This window comes from Catharus ustulatus, chromosome 8 (assembly GCF_009819885.2).
Source record: "Catharus ustulatus isolate bCatUst1 chromosome 8, bCatUst1.pri.v2, whole genome shotgun sequence".
Classification (NCBI taxonomy): domain Eukaryota; kingdom Metazoa; phylum Chordata; class Aves; order Passeriformes; family Turdidae; genus Catharus; species Catharus ustulatus.
In genome coordinates this window covers 32,095,756-32,119,931 of record NC_046228.1, presented here as the reverse complement: position 1 = coordinate 32,119,931, position 24,176 = coordinate 32,095,756, and the positions used below count along the sequence as shown (strand labels likewise).

Sequence of the window (24,176 nt, the reverse complement as noted above, 5' to 3'; positions counted from 1 at the left end):
CCTTCATTTCACTTTGGTTGGCCTTGGAAGCACCTCATGGAACAGAAGTCTCAGAAAGAGAGAAGAGATTTGCTCTACAGGTGCTGCAGATGATTTGTCTGCTGTGCTGAAGCCACACAGGCAGTAAACAATTGACAATTACTCATTTTGGAAAGGGTGAAAATGGAGCAGGTACAGTTTGAGTGCTCTGACACTCATTACACAGCCCTTATCAGGGAAATAAAATCCTGAAAAGAGGTTGTGGGACATTTGTTTTCAGGGACCTGGTTATATCCTAAGCCCTACTACACAGGAAAATGGGAGAGAAGCAGAACTGATCTTATCCCTGATGACCAAATACTGAAGTAAAGCAAGTACCAAGAGTTGCATTTTTATCTCTTGTACTGAAAGGATACCAAGGATGCCAAGGGATCTGCTGATTTCAGGAGATCAGGACTCCCAGTTTCCCTGAGGGGAACATGAAATGATCTCCAAAGAATCAGAATCACAAAGGCTGGAAAGACCAGAGTCCACACTGCCATGTCCATCACTAACCCACGTCCCTCTCCACCACATCTCTGTTCTTTTTGAACACTTTCAGGGACTCTCACAAACAGGCCCAGGCTCTGTTTGTGTTCAATAGGCAGAGCAGGAACTCTGGAGGAGTATTTTGCCTTGCTCCTGTCAATCCCTGCCTCTCCCTGACAGGGGTTCATTAGCACAGAGACCCCTCCTCCTGCATCTCCTTTGGCAGCCACCGGGGAGATGGGACTGATTTCAAAGAAAAGTTCTATTGTTGCTGTCAGTATGAGAGGGAGGGAGAGTAATTAGCAGGTATGTGAACCCCTTCCTCCCATTGCACATGAATTCACTCGGGATGATTCATCTTGAAAAGGACAATTGCTCCCTAAGAGCTACCAAGGCTCTGCAGAAGCAGCATCCACTCTGGGAACCTCAGTGAACTTGGGGCAGACACAGTTCTGGTTGCTCATCTCCAGGCACAGGGCTCACTCTGCTGCTCCTGAGCCACCTTACAGAGGGAACCTGCTCCTGCTGGAACCCTTGAAGGATGTTGTGGGATGATTTTGGATCTAGCAGGTGGCATTTCTTCATATTTGCAAATCAAATTCCAGCTGTAGTCCCAAAGAAGAACTTTTCTACCTTCCAACTCACACGGCTTTTCCAATGTTGTATCACAGAATCCCAGGATCCCTGAGGCTGGAAAAGCCCTCCCAGCCCATGGAGCCCAGGCTGTGCCCAGTGCCCACCTTGTCCCCAGCCCAGAGCACTGAGTGCCACCTCCAGCCCTTCCTTGGACACCTCCAGCCCCTCCAGGGCTCTCTGGCCAGGAGGGCCAGGACTGGACACACCTCGAGGTCCCTCAGCAGGGCCAGCACAGAGGGACAATCACTGCCCTGGTCCATCTGGCCACACTGTGTTTGATATAAATACACCAGTGATTAAAGATAAAAGCTGTCATGCAAAGCCTCACAGCCCTGAACACTGATTTTTACGATCCTGCATTCACAGTACAGCCGAAATTAAATTGTCTTTGGCTTGCACTGTAATTACCTCTTCAAAACAGTTTGCTGTCAAGGAGCAAACTGCAATTTTTCCCCTTTGTCTAGGGCATTTCATGGGAAATGAAACCTCAGCCTTGAACCTCTGGACAGACCCAGCCAGACTGGGTGCACCAAGCCAATTTTCTGCTTCTTGATTGAACCACAGAATCCCAGGATGGTTTGGGTTGGATGGGACCTTGCATCGTCCAGTGCCACTCCCTGTCATGGGCAGGGACACCTTCCACTATCCCAGCTTGTTCCAAGGCCCATCCTGCCTGGCCTTGCAACCCTGCAGCACCAGAATAAAGTCCAACAGAGACCATTACCTCACACAAGGTAGAAAACAAAAGATTTTTGGGACTGATTTCATGTTGTGCCTCAAAAGAGATCCTTAACACTGGTCAATGTGTCAAAATCACAATGAGTGTAAGTAAGGGACAAGTGGCATTTGCATGCACAGTCAGTTGTCTCTCTTTCCTCTAAATTGGGTGTTTACATCATATCCAAGACTGAATGAAGGCAGGAGTCTTGTGTCTAAGAGATCTCTGCTGCACTTGACAGCTTCATAATCATCTCTTTTTCATGGAGCCACTGACACCCTTTCTAAGCACAGCCCTGTTTGTTGTGGGAACACTGTGTCCTCCTTTTAACCACCCCCATCAAATGAACACATCACAGAGATCACCATCATTTTCTGCCTTCAGAATTACATGTATACAAAAGAAAGATAAGCTGTAAATGTTTTTAACGTCCTCTGAATCACCAGTTTTTCATGTTCTCCTGAGGAACTTCCCCAAAGCAAAGGGACCTGAAAGGGACAGGGATCTCTCCTCCCAGAGCTGTGTGCACACAATGCTGTGCCCTGTGCTCTGGGATGGCCCTGCTGGAGCAGGGAGGGGACACCAGGTGCCCACTGAGCTCCCTGCAACCTCAGCCATCCCGGGATCCTGCGTAATATTTAATTTATTTTTTTTAAATTGCTCCCTGACACAGTTGTTGAGTGAATCGTCACAATTCACAAAGCATGAAAACATCTAAATATCTACCTTTTGTTTTGTTTTGTTTTGTTTTGTTTTGTTTTAGTTACTATGAGAAGATTTAAAACCATGGATATCCCACCCAACACATTCCTAGGTTGGGAGTTAGCAAGGGTGACCCCGTGGTTGGCAGCATCACCAAACCCCAGACTCTGGGTTTGGGAGCAACCTTGAGCTCCTCACTCTGACTGATACATCTGAGATGATTTATGGAGGGACAACTCCAAAGAAAATCCCTTCTGAGTGATCACCAGAGGATTGCTTCTAAGATCACAGACCTCCAAGAATGGCTTAGTTACCCCAGAGAAATAAGCCACAAAAATGGTACCAAAATCCAAAGAATTTTGTTCCTTTCATGGTGAGAACCCAGCACAGCCATGCTGGATGAAAACCTGGAATTGGCCCCATGAAAATTCACCTCAGAGGTATTTGAGACCTTCCCACAAACAGGCAATGCTGTGCCAACCCCAGGGATCCCCAGCAAGAACCCCAGGACACCCCAACCAGCCCAATTCTGTAATCCCAACCCATGAATGGGCAAAAACCCTTCCTCATGATTTATTACCTGCACAGAATCACAAGGACCTCTAAAGTACCTCTAAAGCCACAGCTGGGACATCCCTTTCTTCAGGATAATCCTGAGTTCTTCATTGAATTAATGAAAGGAGAAGGATGATTTCATCCCAGAGTTTACAACGCTGTTGATTCTCCCTTTACATGTTGGAGACCAAAATTTCCTAAGCACAGCAAAGCCTCTGCAGCTGGAAATGGATTAAAGGTTGAGGATTTTCAAGGGGCCTGGGCTGTATTGGAGAAATAATCAAATAGAGCCTGACAGATTCCACACACTGCTCGAAAATCCAATTGTTTAGGAAAATATAATCTTGGGAATTTTAGAGACAGGAAAGCAGCATAATGGGCAATAAAAAACCACCCAAAATAAACAAAAAACCATTCTGTGCTGGGAAGCCAATTGCATTAATTCCATACAATTCTGTTCTGCTGCTGTCAAACCCTCTCAGCTTCCTCTCCTAGGCTGGTGATCCCAAATCCAGCCTTTAATTCTTGATCCTACTGGCTTATCCCAGTCCCAGCTTCCTCTCCCAGCACAGCCCATCTGGGGCTGGTGATCCCAAATGCAATCCTCCAATTCTTGATCCTACACCCAGGCTCATCCCAGTCCTGTTGGGAGCAGGACATCCAAGCTTCCAACTGGAGCATCTTGGGTTCAGATGACCCATGAGGGGAAAGTGCAACATTCCAAGGCCAAAGCAGTTTGGAAAAGGGGAGGAACCTTGTGGTCAGTGGTCACCAGCAGCATTGACCCATGGAACAGCCCCTGTCCTGCCATTAGATGGAAATTCCTGAGGATTTTACCAACATGCATTGGATCCATTCCTGCTTCAATCCCAACGGATGTTTCATTTTGCTCTCTCCAGCATTTCCTCTTTTCCATTATTTTCTCCACTGCAACATGAAAACTTCACTAAATTCCACCAATTTGTTTAATTAATTGCTGTTCAACAGATGACAAAATGTCAGCACGTGACAGGGTTATCTCTGTATCCCAGGAAGGGAATTCTGCCAGCACCCTGCTGCATCATTCCCTCGGCTTGTGGCTGAACCTCCAAACCTTTTTGTCTTGTCCTGTTCCAAAAGTGATGAAGACAATCCTGGAACTGGAGTGGTTGGGGAATATCTTTGGGCTCTCTGGTTGATATTTGGACAGAGAAATAATAAAAGGCAGGACAGAATTCCAGGATTTCTGTGGCAGACATGAAGCAAACAGAAGGGCAACCTGACCCCAAATTAGCCCAGGAGGAGGTCAGGGAAGGGGAAAAGACAGGGAAGATGGACCCAAACCCAGTTTTGGTGCTGAGTTTTTGCTTTGAGCTCTGTAATTCAGGATATGCTGCCCTGCCTCTTTTCCCAGAGCATCTTCCAAGAGCCTGGCTATTCCCAGAGCCCATTCTCATCCAGCAGTGTCTCCACCACCCCACCAAAAATGATTTTAAAAGATAATTTATGCCAGTCAGCTTTATTTCATTTCTTTTTTTCATTGAAAGGAGGTCACCATTACAATTATGGCTGACTTACAGATTTTGTTTTCTGTACATTGATTTATGCAAGGCCACATTTCATTTTGATTAAAACCACCATTCAATGTGTTTAGAAGGAAACAGTTGAGATTAAAATCTGACTCATTGACAGATATCAAAATACTGTTAAAAGCAGCCAGCAACAAGTGTTGAAAGCACTTCCATAAATCCAATCCCGGTTCCCTGTCATTCCGGATTTATTGATGATCATTCCACATGTTTGCAGATGACTCAGTTTACTCCTCTGGGGTGATTAATGTCTAAAATTTAATGGTCCACACGTGTTCAACAGCTCAGTTTTGGACCAGGCACGTAGATCAGGGCAGCAGCACCAGAGTGGGCACACAAGGACTGATTTAAAACACAACAGCCAGGTTGTTCCCAATAACATCCCCCCAAAAATCCCATTAAATGTCATTGGAGTAACACATCTGTCACTTAATATGGAGTCAAACTGGCTATTTCCCACATGGGAGGAAGATCAGGTGGCAAAGATCATCTACAGGTGAAGGAAAGCCAAGTCCACTGGATTTAGAAATCCCATAAACTGAGGTTTTTTGTCTCATTCCCCAATTTCCAGCAATAAGGAAAGGACAAGAACAGCACCACATGGGGCAGAGCTCTGTCCATGAGGGAGCCAAGGATGCAAGGTTGGATATTTTCTTATCAAGAGGTGCTTTTACCTTTTTCCAACCAAACTTCAGTGGGGGCTTTAGTGGAGCTCAGAGGCTCAGGGACACTGTCCCTTATCCATTATCCCTTAGATCTAGAACCTCACAGAGACAGTGCTGGGAACACTTTGGGAAGGATTGAGATTTACTGAAACATCAGTTTAACCTGGAAACTAAAACACAGGGGAACAGAAGGTCCTGGATTCCTGGTGTTGTTTGGAAGGGTAAATCCTCTGTCTTGGGTTACAATACAGGGTGTGATAAAAGGTATCTGTTCTATCACCATCTGTTGAGGGTGGGGGCAGTGATCCTTATCTCCACGGGAGATGTTCTGCTAATGGGCCATCCATTGAAACCAGGCAGGGCATTGTTCTTTATCTTTTCACAACCCATCCTTCCTCCAGCCAGTCATTTTCTGCTAATGGCCCATTGAGTCCCACTGCGTGACTGATAAAATTACTGCATCCCATTGGGAGTTGCTCCAGCCAGGGGGAAGAGCCCAACATTTCTTACCAAGATAAAAACAGAGGTTTTGGGACACTAAGGGAGTCCCTTCTGGAAGCAAATACTGATTCCTCCTGCATTTACCTCCTCTGGATAAGGACTTACACTGAAATGACTTGTTTCAAGTGACATTGTTTTATTTTCAACACCACTTTTTATCTCCCCCCAAGGCATTACAAATCCCTATGGAAGTGTGTGCCTGCACTCACAGATCCCAATTTCCTTTGAATTTTATCTTCCCAGTTTTCCAGCGTTTTGGATTTTCTTGTTAAACCAGATTCTGATTGATTCCTGGTGTGCTCTGGCCAGCTGGTTCTGCTCCCCCTCCTTGTCAGCAGCTTAACAGAACAGTGATTCACGGCAGGTCAGCCGGAATTTGCTCAATTATTAACAACTCCAGGAGTTTTTACCATCCCTCTGAGGACACTTCAGCCTAAGCCTGATTTGTCTTCATCTCCAGCTCAATTCAACAGCACGGCTCCTGTGAGTTCTTTGAGCTCGTGTTCAGTGCATGGAATGCCCTTTTCTGACTTCCCCTACCCTTTTAAACACTGATTTCTAACTACATATCGAGCTGCTGGGGCAACCAGTGAGTTTGTCTCCCTTGAGCTGCAGAAACTCTTTTCATCTCCTTCCAGAAATAATTATGCTGGTTTATCAGTGTCTATATGAAGCTTGAATTATTCCTCCTAACATGCATTAACTTGTACTTTTTGGAGTGACAAAAATTGGCCCAGTGAAGTCACTTCAATGATTACTGTCCCTCTTAGTTTCCAGTAATCCACGAGACGTATTTATTGGCAAGTCACTTGTGTGGTATTTCCAGAGACAGTACATAATTGAATTTAAAATGCATTCCTGATGCCCGTAAAAGCAATAAAAATGTCACCCTCTGCCTGCACATTAAAAATTCATCCCATGCAAGGAGAGGACAAATGCATAAAATGATCATTATGATGTGCAAATGTACTCGGTGCAGGAAAACCAGACTGGTCTCTGCCTGGACATAAAAACATTAAGATATCAGAGCACAAATGGCACCATTTAGAGAACTTTTAAAGGTGCTGAAGAGAAAATGCTCCCATTAGTAGCATGACTAAGGCTTGCTTAAAAAATGGAATTTGTGTATTAAAACAGCGTGGCTCCTGTGTGAAAGCAGAATTAACTCCCTGAAATAAAAACAAACCAAATCCATCATTCTGTGTTGGTGATCCTACCCAGGCAGCCACATTATCCATGTGACTCCTTTTCTGATCAGCATTTAGGAGTTTTCTCAGTCTCTTCCCACTCAGGGCAGAACTTCCACACTTATTTATGCCCAGAAATGCATCCCTGACTTGGTCAAGCACAGGTCTTTGGAAAACCCAGCCAAAGTAGCTGCTGCCCTTGTCCTTTACCTTCTAAGGGCTTCCCAGAGGGCAGGGATGGATGGGATATTGAGAAGGAATTGTTCCCTGGGAGGGTGGAGAGGCCCTGGCACAGGGTGCCCAGAGAAGCTGTGGCTGCCTCTGGATCCCTGGCAGTGTCCAAGGCCAGGCTGGATGGGGCTTGGAGCAGCCTGGGACAGTGGAAGGTGTCCCTGACCATGGCAGGGGGTGGCACTGGATGGGCTTTAAGGCCCTTCCAACTAAATTCTTTCTTGGGTTCTGTGATTCTGTACAAATTCAGCTTTTTTTTTCTGGACTTGTCATTGACACCTGTGGTACCACAGCTTTTTCCCCTCTTCTTTCATTTTTGTCTTGACTAAAGAACTTTCATTGCACTCTGCCCAGCTCTTACTTTCTGTCTGCTCAGCACAAAGTAACTTTACAGGTAATTAAGCACATTGTGAGTCATTAACTCCTCTCCAGATTCCGTGGAGGCTTCTCCAAATTGAGTCCTGACACAGAAATTAACACTCATCTTCTGCTCACACAGATTTATTTTTCATAGAAGCAAATACCTATTAGTATTAGAAATTCTTCCTTTTCACATCTCAGAACTGATTGACTTTGGTTACCACAGTCCTGGAGTCCAGCCCTGGTCATGGAATCAGAAATCCATGGAGCAGTTTGGGTTGGAAAGGACCTCAAAGCCCATCCAGTGCCACTCCTGCCATGGGCAGGGACACCTTCCACTGTCCCAAGGTGCTCCAAGCCCCATCCAACCTGGCCTTGAGCATTCCCAGGGATTCCAGCCATTCCACCCTGAGCAGCAGGTTCAGGGCAGCTCAAGAGTAAGAAAAGAACTCCCAGACACGAGTCCCTAATTTTTGGCTCAAAACAGATGGAAAAAAGGGCAGAGTTCCATTTCTCTCCACTTCCTCCCAGTCTGAGTACAGCTGGAAACTCCCAAAGAGGAGCCACATTCTCTGTTTTCCTCAAATCAACACAAATTTAACTTTTCCCATTCAATAAAGGGGAAAATGCCAATAATTAAAAGCCTTTCCCTTGTCCTGCTCAGCTCCAGAACCAAAGCCCTGCCCCAGGCACGGTGGCTTCCAGCATTGAGAATTTTATGTGACACAGTGAGAGCCACTGGGAGCCAGGGGCACAAAACAGTAAATAATCAATTTACCAAATTTATAATCTGTGGGCATTTAGTGATGAAATCAGTTCATTTTACTCAGTGGGGATTTCATGCTCAACAACAGCTTCTGAACAAGATCCCCTATCAACAGTGCCAGGGGCTACTTTCTGTAACATCTTCTTTTGTGCTAATTATTGCCTATCTTTAGACCAATATTTCTATATTTTCATGAGGGGAAAGCCCTGCTTGTGTGGGGAAGGCAGCCTGTCATGTCTCCAGACATTCCACAAAATGAGATGCACATCTAAACAGCTCTCTGTAATCATATTAAAGGCTTTGTGCCTCATCTTTCCTGGGCTCTGCTGAGACAAAACACAACAATTACCAGGTAAGGGATGTGCATGTCACTCAGGAGAGATGATTGGAGATGTGCACACACAGAATCCTTTCTAATCTGCAAGCACAGAAACAAGAATTTACCCAATTTATACATCTTCCAAACAAATCCACCTGGCAAACTGTGGGAGCACCCAGGAGTAGTTTTGGAATGGCCAAAACTGCATGACTGTTGTAATAAATATTGAAACAAATATTGAAACAAAAATTTCTGGCTTTTCTGAACAACTCTTGATGAGGTTTAATTCAAATATGGGTTGGTTTTGGTTTGGAAATGACAGCTTTTGGATGAAACAGATGTAAATCCCACCTCTATGACATTCAATAAGGAATTATCTGACACTCTCCCTTTGCTCCACCAGTCATTACAGATGGCTGTAGAGATTTTCTCCAGGAAAAAAACAGAACCTGCCACTCTGAGTAAAGAAAGAGGAAGAGCTCCCTAAACCACCTAAAACCATCTAAAATTCTTGTTTAAGCCAAATTTCTTGCTTTACCTGCCAGATTAGCCATTGGTGAGTTCACCAAGCTGCAGGCATGTGAAACAAATAATTCCAAGACAGCAACACACAGGATACAAATTGTATAGAAACCAACTCACTGCATTAATCCAACATTTATACATCCTCCAGCCTGCAGATTCTGCAGAGATCCAACCTAAATACAACCTAAATACAGGAACTATCCCATTTCATCATGAGTGATCGCTGTTATCCCATTAATGTAAGGAAATATTACAGCAATATTTCCCTCACACCTCACACTGCACCCAAACAGTGAAGCAGCAGCTTTTCCTGTGCCAGGGCTTTGTCTCCAGCAGCATCATTCCGTAATGTCAAGGCCAAAATTAGCTCCCAATTCCCTGCCAAGGAGCATCCAGAGGTGTCCTCACGCACGTCCCAGAGGTCAAGCCAACGCAGGGCTGGAGTTAATGAGCTTTTAGTTTGGAATTGTGCCCAGATCTTGACTTAGTTTGGCCTTCAGATCCTCACAAACTTCACAATGCAGATGTGCTTCTGTGTCCTGTGCTGCAACAAGGTGGATCCAAAGATTATCCCTGTTTTTCATCTTGTTTTGGGGCTTTTTTTTGTTTGGATATGGGGCATGATTTGGCTGCACCCAGATCACTGACAAACATTAAAATCCCTCTGTCAAAAGGGTCTCAATGAATTCATACATTTTACACTCCCTCTGTAGGGCAAGAAATAATTCCCTTTATTTCAAAGCTCCTCAGAGCCAGCCTGTGCTATTTTGGTTTTGTCTGAACAAACAGAGGGCTGGCCACATCTCCTCCCCAGAGGATTCCAATCAGCACACCAGGATCACACCATCCTCATCCCAACATACATCTCAAGGCCTCTGTGTTTGTTAAGAGTTAACTAAAGTGACAGCTCATCAGATTCCTAATGAAATTTTTGTTCTTATTGAAATGCATTGTTCATGATGCTTTATCATAATGAAATAAAAACCAAAAACATTTCAGGGACAAGTGGTGCATCAATTTCCATTTTTCCATCAGTTTGCTGCTCACCCACAGCTGGGTTAGCTGGGCAATGGGATAACTGTCAACCATCCTTAAGGAAAGATGGAATGAAGGCTGCAGCCTTGGATATGAATATTGGATTACAAACCACACTGCTGGGTTGAGTTATTCATTGTGCTTCTCTCCAGAATTCCCAGCCAGCCTTTTCCAGCAGGGAGAAAACCCCACCTCTTCCTAATCTAAGCAGATTTAAGTGACAGCATCAAATCTGCACTGGAGCCTTCTGATTTCCAGCCAATCACCATCAATTAGACCATGTGAAGGACTAACAGCTTTCCTTGCCTTTTGCCATGGTGTCTTTTACTGAGCCATGACAGGAAGGTGGCCACAGCCAGTGAAGGAGCTGCTGATATTTCTCTTGTGCCATTACTCTGTGGGCACAATTCCAGTTATCCCAAATTTTCCCCTCTTCCCCAGCCATGACAATTGAACTTCCACTCATGGTTCAGGCCAGGGAATTCATTTCAGAGCTGTGTTTCTAAATCCCCCTTTCCAACAGAACCCAAAGCATGTTTTTAGCCACCACCACATTACTGAACTCTCTGGGAATTGGTGCCAGGAGAAAGCACCCGTGGCAGAGGCTGCTCTCAACCAGGCTGAAGTTCTGGATGTGCAAAATGCTGAGTCTCTGCACTAAAAATCCACATAGGAAATCCCTAAGAGCTTCACAGCAAATTGAAACTTCCACGAATCCTTCATGAAAATAGGATTCCAAGTTAGCTACTAAGTAGATATGGTCACTGCAATTCCTGTCAGGATCTGAGACTTTCTACCATCACTCAAACCTGAGGCCTGGAGACTTTGGGAATGCTGTCCTCATGGGCAGGAGTTCAGGGATCAGCTAGAAGGGACAGCTGAGAAACTCATCAAACACCAAACATTGACTGTGAGCCCTGCCAGGACTGTGAGGTCCTCAAGTGCATCCCTTGGGAGTTTAATTTTGGGCTCCTTGTGACAAAGGGCTGGAGCATGTCCAGGGAAGGGAACAGAGCTGGGGAAGGGGCTGGAGCCCCAGGAGGGAGCTGGGGAGCCCAGAACTGGACAGGGTCCTCAAGCAGCATGAGAGGAGATGTGGAGCACCTGCCTCACATCAACCCCACCCCCCTCTGCTTTTCCCTGGCACCAGACAAACATCAAGGCCATTAATTACCCCTCTCCAGGCCTGCCAGCCCTGCCAAATTCCAGCCCATTTAATCATCCATGTGTCCATCCTCAGCTTCTAAGTGCTGCAGGCAACAGTGTCCCCAGCCTGTCTGACCCCAAACCAACACCACCCACTGCTCTGCCCTCTTCCTCAGAGCCTCTTCATCCTGTGAGGAATCCAGCAGCCAGAGAGAGGAAATTTTTCATTTCTGAAACACTCTGTCAATGATTTATTGAGCCCCAAAGCTGCATTTTCTGTCAAATGAACGCTCCTCCAGAAGGCTTTGCTTGGCATTGTGGGTTTGCAGGCAGACTCCAGAGTTTTCATTAGGCTCCAAGGGCAGTTTGGAGACAGAGTTTTCAAACACAAAGCCTGAGATATCCTCCTTGTAATTAGGCTTGGCTCAAACTTTTCCACCAGCTGTGCAAAAAAAAAGGCCTTTTTCCATTACTTTCTCTCCCTAACATTCCATGGATTCCAACATATTTTAGCCCAGTTTCATTTGGAATTCTCTAAAATATTATACTGGAGCCCTCAGCTGGTTTTCCATTATAAACTCAAGATAATGAACAGTTTTGCAAGGGGAAGAAATCCCAGCAAACAGCACCCAAAGGCATCTCTGACCCTGGCAGAGCCAACATTCCCACAGGAGCACCTCTCTTCCATGGACTTCTATGGCTAATAAGGTAAATCCAGGATGTTGCAGTGAAATTCAGGCATTTCTTCTTAGAAGAGATGGAAAAAACATGAGAGAGAAGCTTAACTTCAGCCTCTAACCTGTCAAGAAATGCTCAGGTTCCTCCCTCATTTGAAAAATATTCCTAATGATAAAGACAATAATGCTCTTATCACACAGAAGCTGATGTGATTACGAGCCAGGCAAAAGCAAACAGAGTTTGGATTTCTGCCCCTGTATGAAGACTTCTTTACTTGGCCTGATCAAAAAGCAAAATATTTCCTAGCAGACTCCTGGCCCTGCTGAAATCCTTCTCTTCTGAGGAGAGGAGGCTGTCAGCTGCTTTGGGAGGGATCTATTTGTTATCTCAGCATGAAAATGGACACAAGAATAGGCACTGTCTGGGTGATAACAGGCTGGATAGGGCAATAAATGGCTTTTATGAGAAGTGTCAGGCTCTGAAATATCTGTGATTATCAAATGGCCGCACACTGTCCAAGGGCTCCCAAAACACCTCTGGAGCCCAGAGGAAGGAGAGTTTAATGGGTATGAGGAAACTTCAAAGAGAAGGTTAAGGAACAGACCTGGATCTCCAAATCATGTTATCTTGCTTAAAGTGAGCATCCCTGCTGAGGCTGAGTGGGTGCAATAAATCCTAAACTTGTGCTTCTGCTCTCCCTTGATTTCCAACCCATTGATGATGATCTATAATCCAATACTGATCACTGAGAAGGAGCTGAAGGTTCTTATACCCTTCAGGCACCCTGGTGACACCCTGAGGGACACTGTGTGAGGGGCATGAGTGGAGCACAGCTGTCTGGGGACATCTGTGACCATAATGGAGGGGCACAGGGATGAACACCAAACCACTTGGTGTTTCCCAACAGTTACAGGGTTGGTTTATAAATAAAGGGGTTAAGCCAGTTGTACTCCACCTCCAGATGTCTCATCCTTTACAATTCCCCACAAGTCATAATTTTTAATATTTATATACTAAGCATGGCTGTTCCTCTCTCTTCTGCCCTGAGCATTTTCTGGATCTGATAGGTCACAGCTCCAGAGATTCTCACCAAAACCAGCAAAATAACACCCAAACAAGTCTTGCCCCACTGTTTTGGGCTGTCTCCTTTCCCTTCTGAGGGGAACCTCCAGGAAGCCATGCAGGGTGTAGCTGCAGATCCCAACCTGGAGATCACACCACCTTTCAGAGCCCTGCATTTCAAGTCACTCTATAATGTGATCAAAATATTTAATAGTTGCATCTACTTTAATACTGGCAGTAAAAAGCCCCAGTCTTTCACTCCAATCCCTCCCATCACTCCACTTTTCTCTACATTTTAGTAAGCAGCACAAAACAATCCTCTTGCTATGCACAGCCACCAATATTTCAATCCCAAATGATAATTTGAGAAGGATGAGTGACTTCAAACAAACCCTAACACCTCAATAAATCTCCAGTTGTGCCTAATGTTCTGCACTGAGCTGTGAAGAGCTGCAGAAAACACAATCTGGAGTCCTGTCACAGCCTGGAGCTCAGCATTCCACTGTCCTCCTGGGCCATGAGCCAGCATTTGGCTTGACTTGATGTAAAATTCCTGACAAGAGGAGTTTTCTTTCCTTGAACACGCAGGGTGTGGGATGGAACCAGCCCTCAAGGCTCTGAAGCACCACTGTGTTGACTGAGGATTGGATCCTGTTTGCATCAGGAGAAAACCATGGAGCACTTGGTTTACAAGTTATTCCACCCTGTTGATCCATCTGTACCTGGGATCCCATGCTGCAGGTGTTGGAAAGTAGAATGTGATTCTCATTGTGGGCAGAATGAATAACCGATGGCAAAAAAAAAAACAACAAAACAAAAGGCAGCAATCATCCTTTCTTTAAAAAAAGGGGATTTGGAAATCAAAAGTAACAAGTAAAAATAAACATCATTATATTTCAAGGATAGAAAACAGAATAAGAAGTCCAGGATTTAATTCCTGGCATCACCTTTTCAAATTCTCAGTAGAACCACTGCAACAAAATAATCTAAAAATAGAAGGAAGCAACTTAAACACAAAACCAGGCCTTGTGCCTCCAGAGATCATAAGTGGGTCTCTGAGGGTGTTTTTCCTTGCAATGATATATTGACTTATTCCAGTGTGTATTAACCAACATTTCAAAACCAGCTGAAACCAGAAGTGAGGGAATTACAGTAATTTCACTATTATAAGATGCACGTCCAGGTGGCAACTGTCTTGGGTTACAATACAGAGTGTGATAAAAGGTATCTGTTCTATCACCATCTGTTAAGGATGAGACAGTGATCCTTATCTCCACGGGAGACATTCTGCTAATGGGCCATCCATTGAAACCAGGCAGGGCATTGTTCTTTATCTTTTCACAACCCATCCTTCCTCCAGCCAGTCATTTTCTGCTCATGGCCCATTGAGTCCCACTGTGGGACTGATAAAATTACTGCATCCCATTGGGAGTTGCTCCAGCCAGGGGGAAGAGCCCAACATTTCTTACCAAGATAAAAACAGAGGTTTTGGGACACTAAGGCAGCCCCTTTCTCCACTGGACTCCAGAGGAAAACCGGATTTCTCCACATCACTACTGGACCTCCAGAGGGAAACTGCACCTTGTACAGGAGCACTGCTCCAACTGAGCCACATCTGTCACTGCAGGAGGATGCAGCCACTATGGAATGGGACTGCTACCAATATCCTACCTGACAGGGTGTCAGGTTGTACTCTGACTTTGTCAGGGTTTGGAGTTTGTTTCTTTGTAGTACTGTATTTCTCTTTTAATTTCCCTAGTAAAGAACTGTTATTCCTAATTCCCATATCTTTGCCGGAGAGCTCCTTGATTTCAAAATTATAATAATTTGGAGGGAGGGGGTTTACATTCTCCATTTCAAAGAGAAGTTCCTGCCTTTCTCAGCAGACACCTGTCCTCCAAACTAAAACAGCAACTTTTCCTTCTTTGTCCATATATAAGCTGCACCTGATTATAAACCGCACTTTGGGTTCGGACCAAAATTTTAGTCAAAATGGTGTGGCTTATAATCATGAAATTACTGTAATCCTCCCCTGCTATCAGACTCTGAATCAACAGGTACCTGACCCTTCCGCCTCCTTTTCCCTTCTTCTCCCTTTTGCCACTCGTGCATTGCTTCCAGTACGGATTTTCCTCAGTATAAAATGTGTATGGTCAACATTAAACCTCTATTACTGAGCAGTACCTGCCCTCATCCCAGCCCCCTCCTACCCATTCCCAGCATTCACAAGGAATTAGAGAGACTAAACTGTGGCTATTGAAAAAATCCATCACAAAAAGCACTTCAATAAAAACCTGAGCCAGGCTTTTCCACAAGCCAAAAAGACAATTTTTCCTGTAAAGGGCAGAAGGGATGGACAGTTTGATCCCAGGGAGCATCCTTTCAGTTCTGCTCCAGTGCCTGCCCATTCACCATGGAGCAGCAAATCCCGCTCAGCCTGTTCCCTGGCCATGCCCTCAATGTTCCCAGCACAGCTTGAATTTCGAATCGTGGTAAAAACCAAACACACCAGGCAGACAAGAGGTGGGGCCATTCCAGAGCTTCTTTTCCATGCAGGGGACTGGAATCCCACAAAAGCTGGAACACAGGCTGGGTTCACACTTCATGGATGACCCCAGGAGGTGCAAGGATGTGCTGAGAGCTCCTGTGGGTATCTCCACCCTCTGCAGCTTCTCCTCATCCTCACTGGAATCCTTTCCCTGCCTGCCCAAGAAATGTTTTCATTCCTAGGATTCAAGGCTGTGTGTGAATGCAGAACTTCCCCCCAGTATCCAGCCCTAAAGCTCGATCCTGCCTCCAAGGTGACACCAAACATCCCTCAGCAGCTCTCCTGACTGCTCCAGGGCCTTGGAGGAACTGCAGTTTCCACCATGGACCAGAACCTGCAGCCTCTTTTAACTGAAGGAAGCTTTTTTCATCTGTGAAGCCTTTCTTGGGAAGAAAATTTTTACTCTTTCAAGGCATTCTGGTCTTAAAACTTTCATGTTCAGCAGGAAATTCTTGCCACAGCACAAGGTTTTCCCCCCAACTTTTATTCCCTGGACAAATTTATTTAATAAATATTTGTTTCCTTAACTGAAATATTCTGATTTTAATTAAATGGAATGATTTTTAGGACTGGCTTGAGAAATAAATCATTGTAAGCCTGGAACAATGAATATTTCAGTGAGAGGTCCAGCAGCATTTAGCACAGCTGTGACCTCACTGTTTTTTGTGAATATATTTGTAAGGACAAATATATTCAGTTACACACAAAAAGCAGGGAAAGAGGATATTCCCTCACTGCTTGCTCCAGAAGAGTTGTTTTATATCAGCCAGGGGAGTTACCCCAACTTTTCTTAGTGCACTACACCTTGGAGCAAGGCAGGATACAGCGTTCCAGCCCAAGACACATTGGGACACTCCTGGATTTCTTACCCAGAAAATGGATTTTTCCTGGCTTTATGGTTTTCTCCTGGCCTTCAGAAGCAAGGATTGGCACCAAGGGTGGCCCTAAGGAGCAGCAGCTGCCCTGTGCCAGCAGGATGCTCCTGCTGGGGAAAACCCTGACAAACCCACAGTGCCATTGGGGTGATATTCCCAGAGAGCCCTGGAAATCCAGCTGCATTTATTTTCAGCAGGATAAATGAGAATTGAAAAAAAAAAAAGACAAAAACTAAATGAACAGCCTCATTTCACCCCCAAAAGTTAAATTTCTTCTGTGCTTTGCTCACACATGAAAATCTGTTGTTGGAGATGGTGATAATTCTGTTCTTGGTATAAAGGCACAATTACAGAGGGACTTGTTAGATCAATATCAGCAGGAGAAAATCCTGTCTAACCCCACTGACTTTTCTGTGGGCAGCCACTATTCAAACCTTTTTTTTTTTATTCCATTTATTTCTTAACAAGAGCATTTGCATTCATGCATTAATACAGGAATGGAAAAAAAAAGTCCCAAACCTGCTAAAAGCAAAGAATAAAGTCAACAATAAAAAAGCTCGTTCTTTTCAGGATTTATCCTGGTTTTCCTTAGAAACATTTTGAAGGAAAGCATCTTTAAAAATGAGCATTTAAGGTAGCAAACAGGATTTAAAATGAGCATTTAATGTAGCAAATGGGATCTAAAAATGAGTATTTAATGTTCCATATGGAATTTAAACTGAGCTTGAGACAGATAAAGATGCCCAGAGCCCAAGTGAAAGATGCAATGGAAAGAAACATTTTTTAAGGACCTTCCTACAGGTGCTTCAAGTGGAAGAAATCCTTTTCCTAAATTGAAACAGTAAGATTTAAAAAAATAAATATTTATTTGCTTGCCTTAGGCCTTTCTAATGAGCCACAGGTTGTGTTCAAGCAGCACTGCCACAGAGTGAGGAAACACTCCTTGGTTTCCTCCTCACATTATTTGCTTTAAAATTAAAGTTGGGCAGGCTCTGCAGGACGTGAATCCAAATTAATCTTGACAATCTTCTGGAAAATCTCTATTAAAGCTCAGAGCTTAAAAGCTTAATGTGAGCATAGGGCCTGCTCTGGCAGCTCCCACCCCAGAGCTGATCCCACACTCATTCCTGGCTTTGTTAATGCTGGAATGGATGGGTTTTAAAGCCCTAAAATACAGCAGCAGATTCTGCTTCCTCTCCTGAGCTGGTTTGTTGATGATCATCGACAGAGACACCTGGAAAAAGCTCAACCCCACTTTTCCAGCAGTGGGATATCCCCATGGAGCTCCCAGGGAAAGTGTGCAAGGGCAAGAGGAACAGCCTTAGGCTGGGCCAGGGGAGGTTTAGATGGGATATTGGGAAAAATTCTTCCAGGAAAGGGTGGTCAGGTGCTGGCACAGCTGCCCAGGGGATGGTGGAGTCTCCATTCCTGCAGGGATTTAAAGCTGTGTGCATGTGGTACTTGGGGACATAGCCAGTGGTAGCCTTGGCAGTGCTGGACTTGATGGACTTAGAGGGTTTTCAAATGTAAAAGATCCTATGAATCACATAGGTGTTGTGTGTGTATATATATATATATATATATATATATATGTATCTATCTTTATATTATACATGGCATATAATATATATTTTAAATAATATCTACTTGTATAAACTAATATTTTATTAATAACAACATTGATAACATTTATTATTAATAACATTACTGTTGTTGTTATTATTTCCTTTTCCCTGAGTCCCTTTCTTCTCCAATATAAACTTGGACAAAGCTGGTGTAGCAATGTCTGCGTAGCACTGGAGTGGCTGAAAGCCTCACAGTGACCTGGACCTTCCACTCCCTACAATTTGGTGACATTTCCATCCCTTTGGGATCCTTTTGGTGACATGAAACACAATCTGTTCCTTACACTGTGGCACTGGATTTCACAAAATCATGGAATGGTTTGGGTGGGAAGAAACCTTAAATTCCATCCATTCCCACCCCCTGCCATGTCAGGGACACCTTCCACTATCCCAGGCTGCTCCAAGCCCCATCCAGCCTGCCCTTGGACACTTCCAGGGATCCAGGGGCAGCCACAGCTTCTCTGGGCACCCTGTGCCAGGGTCTCACCACCCTCACAGCCAGGAATTCCTTCCCAATATCCCATCCATCCCTGCCCTCTGGCAGTGGAAGCCATTCCCGGAGTCCTGTCCCTCCATCCCTTGTCCCAAGTCCCTCTCCAGCTCTCCTGGAGTTCCTTTAGGCACTGGAAGGGCTCTAAAGTCTCCCTGGAGCCTTCTCCTCTCCATGTGAACACCTCCAGCTCTCCAAATAATCAGGATTATTCATTATTGATCCTCTCCAAGGTTTAAATCTCTGAAATAACTGAAGTAACCATTGGGAAAATCAAAATGAATGAGTGAAAAAATTAATTTTCTGTCTTTATGTTTATGTTACTCATCCAACCTGCTGTGCTTTCCTAAAAACTCACATTTCACTTCCAGAAGCACATGTCCCAAATGAATCTTAACAAGCTTAAACCCCAGATTTTCCCTTGAAAGGGTGTTTTTTTGTAGAAACGTGTCTTTTCTGACACATTTGGAATGACTCACATGAAAGCTTGTCTCACACCCCTCGGTTCTGGGACTCTTTGCCAATGAATAACTCACAACAGGAATGAAACTCCCCCACAAAGCTCCCCCTCCTCTCAGGAGGATGGGCAAACAGCAAAGAAAAATCATCAGAATAATAATCATCATCGTCATCATTAAAAGGAAAAGAGATGAGAAGGAAAGAAATCAAATACTGCACTCACAAAAAAAAAAAAAAAAGGCAAGAGAGGACGGCAGTTTCATTGGATTTTTGGATAAATAAACAAGTGCCATACCTTTTCAAAAATTCCATATACTCAGTATGCTTGATGAGGCCAGTCCTCATCATTATTGTTTGAAAACATTGCCGATCAATAGCCCAAAGTTTCACATTTACGAGAGCTGGAAAAAAACAAGACAAGGGGAAAATGTGATTAGCAAAAAATGTCCAGATTGCTGTTGTGAACTGCAGAGGAAAACAATGTCATAGGTGAGAAAGCAGGGGAATGGGGAACACTGCAAACCAGGAAACTCAGCTGCTGCACATGAAAGCATGCACTGAAAGGATTGGAAAAATCCTGGTTTAGGAGCTGCATGCGGGGTTTTGGAAAGATGGCCTGAAAGCAGCTGTGAGAGGAGGAGAAATCAAGGAAGGCCAAAGGTGAGCAGGGATTTCAGGTGAGATCATCACAACCTAAATGATTTGGGGACATTCTTTGTGTGTTATCCAGCAAAATCCATTGAGGTTTCATCCTGCTCCCAAATTCCTCCTTGACCTCAAGGAAATGTCCAGACCCAAGCCCTGTTATGCCCTGATAATGAAACACCTCCCAGCTGGGGAGGTTTTGAGCCATTCTTTTCCAACTTTACTTTTTGGATCCCTGCTGAATTCCAAGACTTCTGAGATACTCACCAAACATCACATCCTATTCTTTAGAGGCAAAATTCCATTGTAAAAACAGGGAAAACCAGTGCATAAACTAGAGAGCAGGTCCCCAAAAGGTCCAGTTTTCATCCCAGCTGTGCCTTAGACATTTGCATTATACGTAAATGCTTGAGTATATGCAGTTTATAATAGGGCTTCTCCTTAGAGAAACAGTTTGATTAAAATTATTCCCAAGACCTCTACACTCATATTAATTTCTTTTTTTTCACAGAGTAAATGCAATAAATTCCATGCCCATACCCCCATTTGACTGCAGGAAACAGCACGAAGCAAAGGGACTTTTAGCAAAATATTTACAAATACTCTCACTGATAAGATCCATTAAATGAGTGTGCTTGGATTTGCTGGTCCTTCAGTTCCTAAACTTCCTCCTTAATGAGTTTTCATCCCTAACTGCATTTGCAAGATGGAAAACCTTCAAAGTGCAAGCTCAAATATTTCTTCTTGAATTGCACAGCAGAACAGCCTTTAAAGCCTCCTCTAGTTTTCAACACAGAAACTTCTCTTGGAGAAGCATTTTCAGTTTTATTTTCCAAGTGACACCTCCAGGGATGGGGGCTACCAGCCCTCCCCGGGCAGCCCCTGTGCCTTGGGTTACAATACAGAGCGTGATAAAAGGTGTCTGTTCTATCACCATCTGTTGAGGGTGGGGGCAGTGATCCTTATCTCCCTGGGAGATATTCTGCTAATGGGCCATCCATTGAAACCAGGCAGGGCATTGTTCTTTATCTTTTCACAACCCATCCTTCCTCCAGCGAGTCATTTTCTGCTCATGGCCCATTGAGTCCCGCTGTGTGACTGATAAAATAACTGCATCCCATTGGAAGTTGCTCCAGCCAGGGGGAAGAGCCCAACATTTCTTACCCTGCCTTATGGGGTGTCAGGTTGTACTCTGGTGTTGTCAGGGTTTGGAGTTTGTTTCTTTGTAGTACTGTATTTCTATTTTAATTTCCCTAGTAAAGAACTGTTATTCCTAATTCCCATATCTTTGCCTGAGAGCCCCTTGATTTCAAAATTACAATAGTTTGGAGGGAGAGGGTTTACATTCTCCATTCTAAAGAGAGGCTCCTGCCTTTCTCAGCAGACACCTGTCCTCCAAACTAGGACACCCTGCCAAGGCCTGAGCACCCTTTCCATGCAGAAATTCCTCCTGCTGTCCAAGCTGAGCCTCCCCTGGCACAGCTTGAGGCCGTTTCCCCTTGTCCTGTCCCTGGGAGCAGAGTCTGTTGGGAATTGTGGAAAGGTGCTACTCTCTCATTTTACAGCCATAATGCACTATTACACTCTATATATTTTAATAAATTAATATACCAAGCCCCCTAAGGTCCATGCAGCCCAGGAACTCAGCAAACTGCAGACAATACACTTCTCTATTAATTAAGCCACTAATCACACCTTATATTCTCCTTTCTCTTGCCTTAATGACAAACAGCTGCTTTACTAAAGGCTAATCAGGGTAGAGATTTAAATGTCAGTAGGACCCTTATAATCAGCATGAGCAGCATCTCCTGTTGTGCTGAAATGCCTTGACAGTGCTGAAGAAGCAGGAGGAATTCTGTGGGATTTGATGCTCTTAAAGACTTCAAAGTGATTTATTTAGGAGTGCCCTATGACAAAAAATGTATCTTTGAGACATGTCCTGCAAGATCAACATCCACTGAGAATTAGAACAGACAGATTTCCTGGCCCACACCTCTCCACAGAGCCTGTGTTGGATGCTGGAAGTAAAATATAAAATATCCCATTCCCTGACTGCAGGAGGCACTACCAGAAAGGAGTAGGAGGAACAAAATGATGGAAGCAGATGTGTCTGCAACAGGAGTTTCCTTACTCAATAATTTAAAATATCACACTGTAATCAGAGCTGTTCCATTGCAGTGATGCTGCCATTAAAGTTTATTGCCTCTTTTACACTTTTTCCCAGCAAAATGTCATAGCTGGGGCTCTGTTTAGTCTTTGAAACAGCACACAACAAAATCACTGCTCGTCCAAAAACCACCAGGAGTTTGTACAAGGATGCCCATACCTGCAATGTCTATATGGCTGCAGTTGTGGGAGCTCTCCAGGTGAGGAGATTGGGCACAGCAGAATATTTGAATTGCACATTGAAACAACAGGTTGATGGGAATGATGATTTATGACAGGTTTCTGTGGTTGCAGGGCTGAAGACAAAGCAAATGCTGCTGGAGAAACAGGGAAGAGCTGAGGAAAACATATCAGGATTTCCTGGGTCAAAAGTGGATGGGGGTGGAGATGTTAAATTTGAAATGCTTGCCATGGTTAAGCCCTAATTTCTGATTGAAGCTGACTGAAATCATCTAAATCAATGATTTCAGCAAATGAATCAAACCCCTCTCTCCATCAACATGCCTGATTAAAGCAAACTTTAAAAATCAACAAACAATTTCAAACTTCTTTTCCAAAAATAACTATTGCCAAACTTTTCTTCCCATTTATTTACCTGGGAACCCATGAAAATATGTTCCAATTGAAAGGGGTCAACAGAGGTGTGCAGAGTCCAGCCCAATTCCTGGGATTGTCCCAGCGGGTTCATCCATGTCCAGAGCCTGCTCTTGTCCAGGCTGGACAGCCCTAAATCCCTAAATAACAGGGGTTATTCATTATTGAACCTCTCCAGGCCTTAATTCTCTTTATTTTCAATACTTCCATCACATCCCCAACTGGCCAAAAAGCCAAGTTTGGGCTGTTTTGCTTCATTTCTTTTTGTACATCCCCTGGCTGAAGATCATCAGTTCCTTTTTCCCCTCCTCACATGCAAAGGCAGTGAAATAAGGAGGGAAATGCAAAGTAAGTCTTAAGTTAAATATCTACAGAAGAGTAACCTAAATACTGTTATTTGATGTTATTTAATACAATATATTTTATGTTAGACAGGTAGGAAAGTCCTGAATATTAAAAAATCCATGAAATCAGAGCAGCCAGCAGGGGCATTATTTCCAAAATAAAATGCAATATTCACATGGCCCTGCATTCTTTAAGTTTTTATGTGCTCACTGAAGCCTTCTCAAGTTTTTTCAAGAATTACCAGGTGAATCATCCTCACCCCAAGTGCTGCTGGCAGCATTACCAGACCTAAAAATTATTATTTCATTGCACCCTCATCTGGAATTCATCAGCTCACGTTGGCTTTTGGGCTATTTTATTCCAAAAATTGTTCGTTTATCTGCCTCAGGCAAAGAAACAGCCACAACTTTGTGTCCTCAGGGCCTTCTTGGGCAGACAAAATATCACATTTCCACTCCTATTTAATTGTCCTCCCACTTGGGTTGGGTTTTGGGTTTTGGGTTTTGGGTTTTGGGTTAGGGTTTGGGTTTTTCCACTATTGTGGAAATTACCACAGGGGAAAACACAGCCATTTCCAGCTGTTTCTGGTCCCTCCTGTTTATGGTATGAATTGATGATAAAAGCACATTTAACTAAACAGGAGGAGCACATGGAATTGCTTTATCCCACCAGACACTCTGGGAATCAGGAGGGAGGCTCCAGCAGACTCCAGAATACAGAGTGGAGTGATGGAGAGGGTGCATCCAACAGCTGAAGCAGGAATAAATTCCTTTATTCCCAGATTTTTCTGTCCAAGTTTCTAATAACAGCACTGGGACAAGGATGACTCTGTCCTGATATCCCATTTTCCAGTAGGTCCTTTCCCATTATTCCCCAAGGAGGTTTTGTCACTAGGGAAGGAGTCATTTGAATTTGGCCAGGGATAAATGCAGAGACAAACTCCCAATGCCAGAGGGTGTAGTCAGATGGGATTTTTGGAAGGAATTGTTCCCTGGGAGGGTGGGCAGGCCCTGGATCCCTGGCAGTGTCCAAGGTGCCATGCCTGGAATGTTTGGGCTGCTGTTCAATCGCTGGTCTCAGAGGTGACAAATAATAAATGCAGGTTTTGTGAGGAGGAAAGGAAGCAGGAAGGACATGGGACCTCCAGGGAGCTGTGCTTTCACTCCAGTTAGCTCCAGGAACCCCAAGATTCCAAGGAGGTGTGCAAGGTTTGCTTAGGAACAAACGTGCCTGGAGATAAGACCAAGGAAAGAAGCGGAGGGAAATTG

At 44.2% G+C, this 24,176-nt stretch overlaps 1 protein-coding gene across 3 annotated transcripts in view; it reads right to left on the bottom strand.

Moving 5' to 3' along the window:
* The window catches only part of PRKG1 (protein kinase cGMP-dependent 1), a 358,167-nt gene that overhangs the window by 116,020 nt on the left and 217,971 nt on the right, over nucleotides 1-24,176 (bottom strand). For all 3 annotated transcript variants that reach the window (XM_033066125.2, XM_033066123.2, XM_033066126.2), the window contains exon 4: nucleotides 19,454-19,559. In XM_033066125.2, coding sequence (XP_032922016.1) covers nucleotides 19,454-19,559 — 106 coding nt within the window. The remainder of the gene's footprint in view (nucleotides 1-19,453; nucleotides 19,560-24,176) is intronic.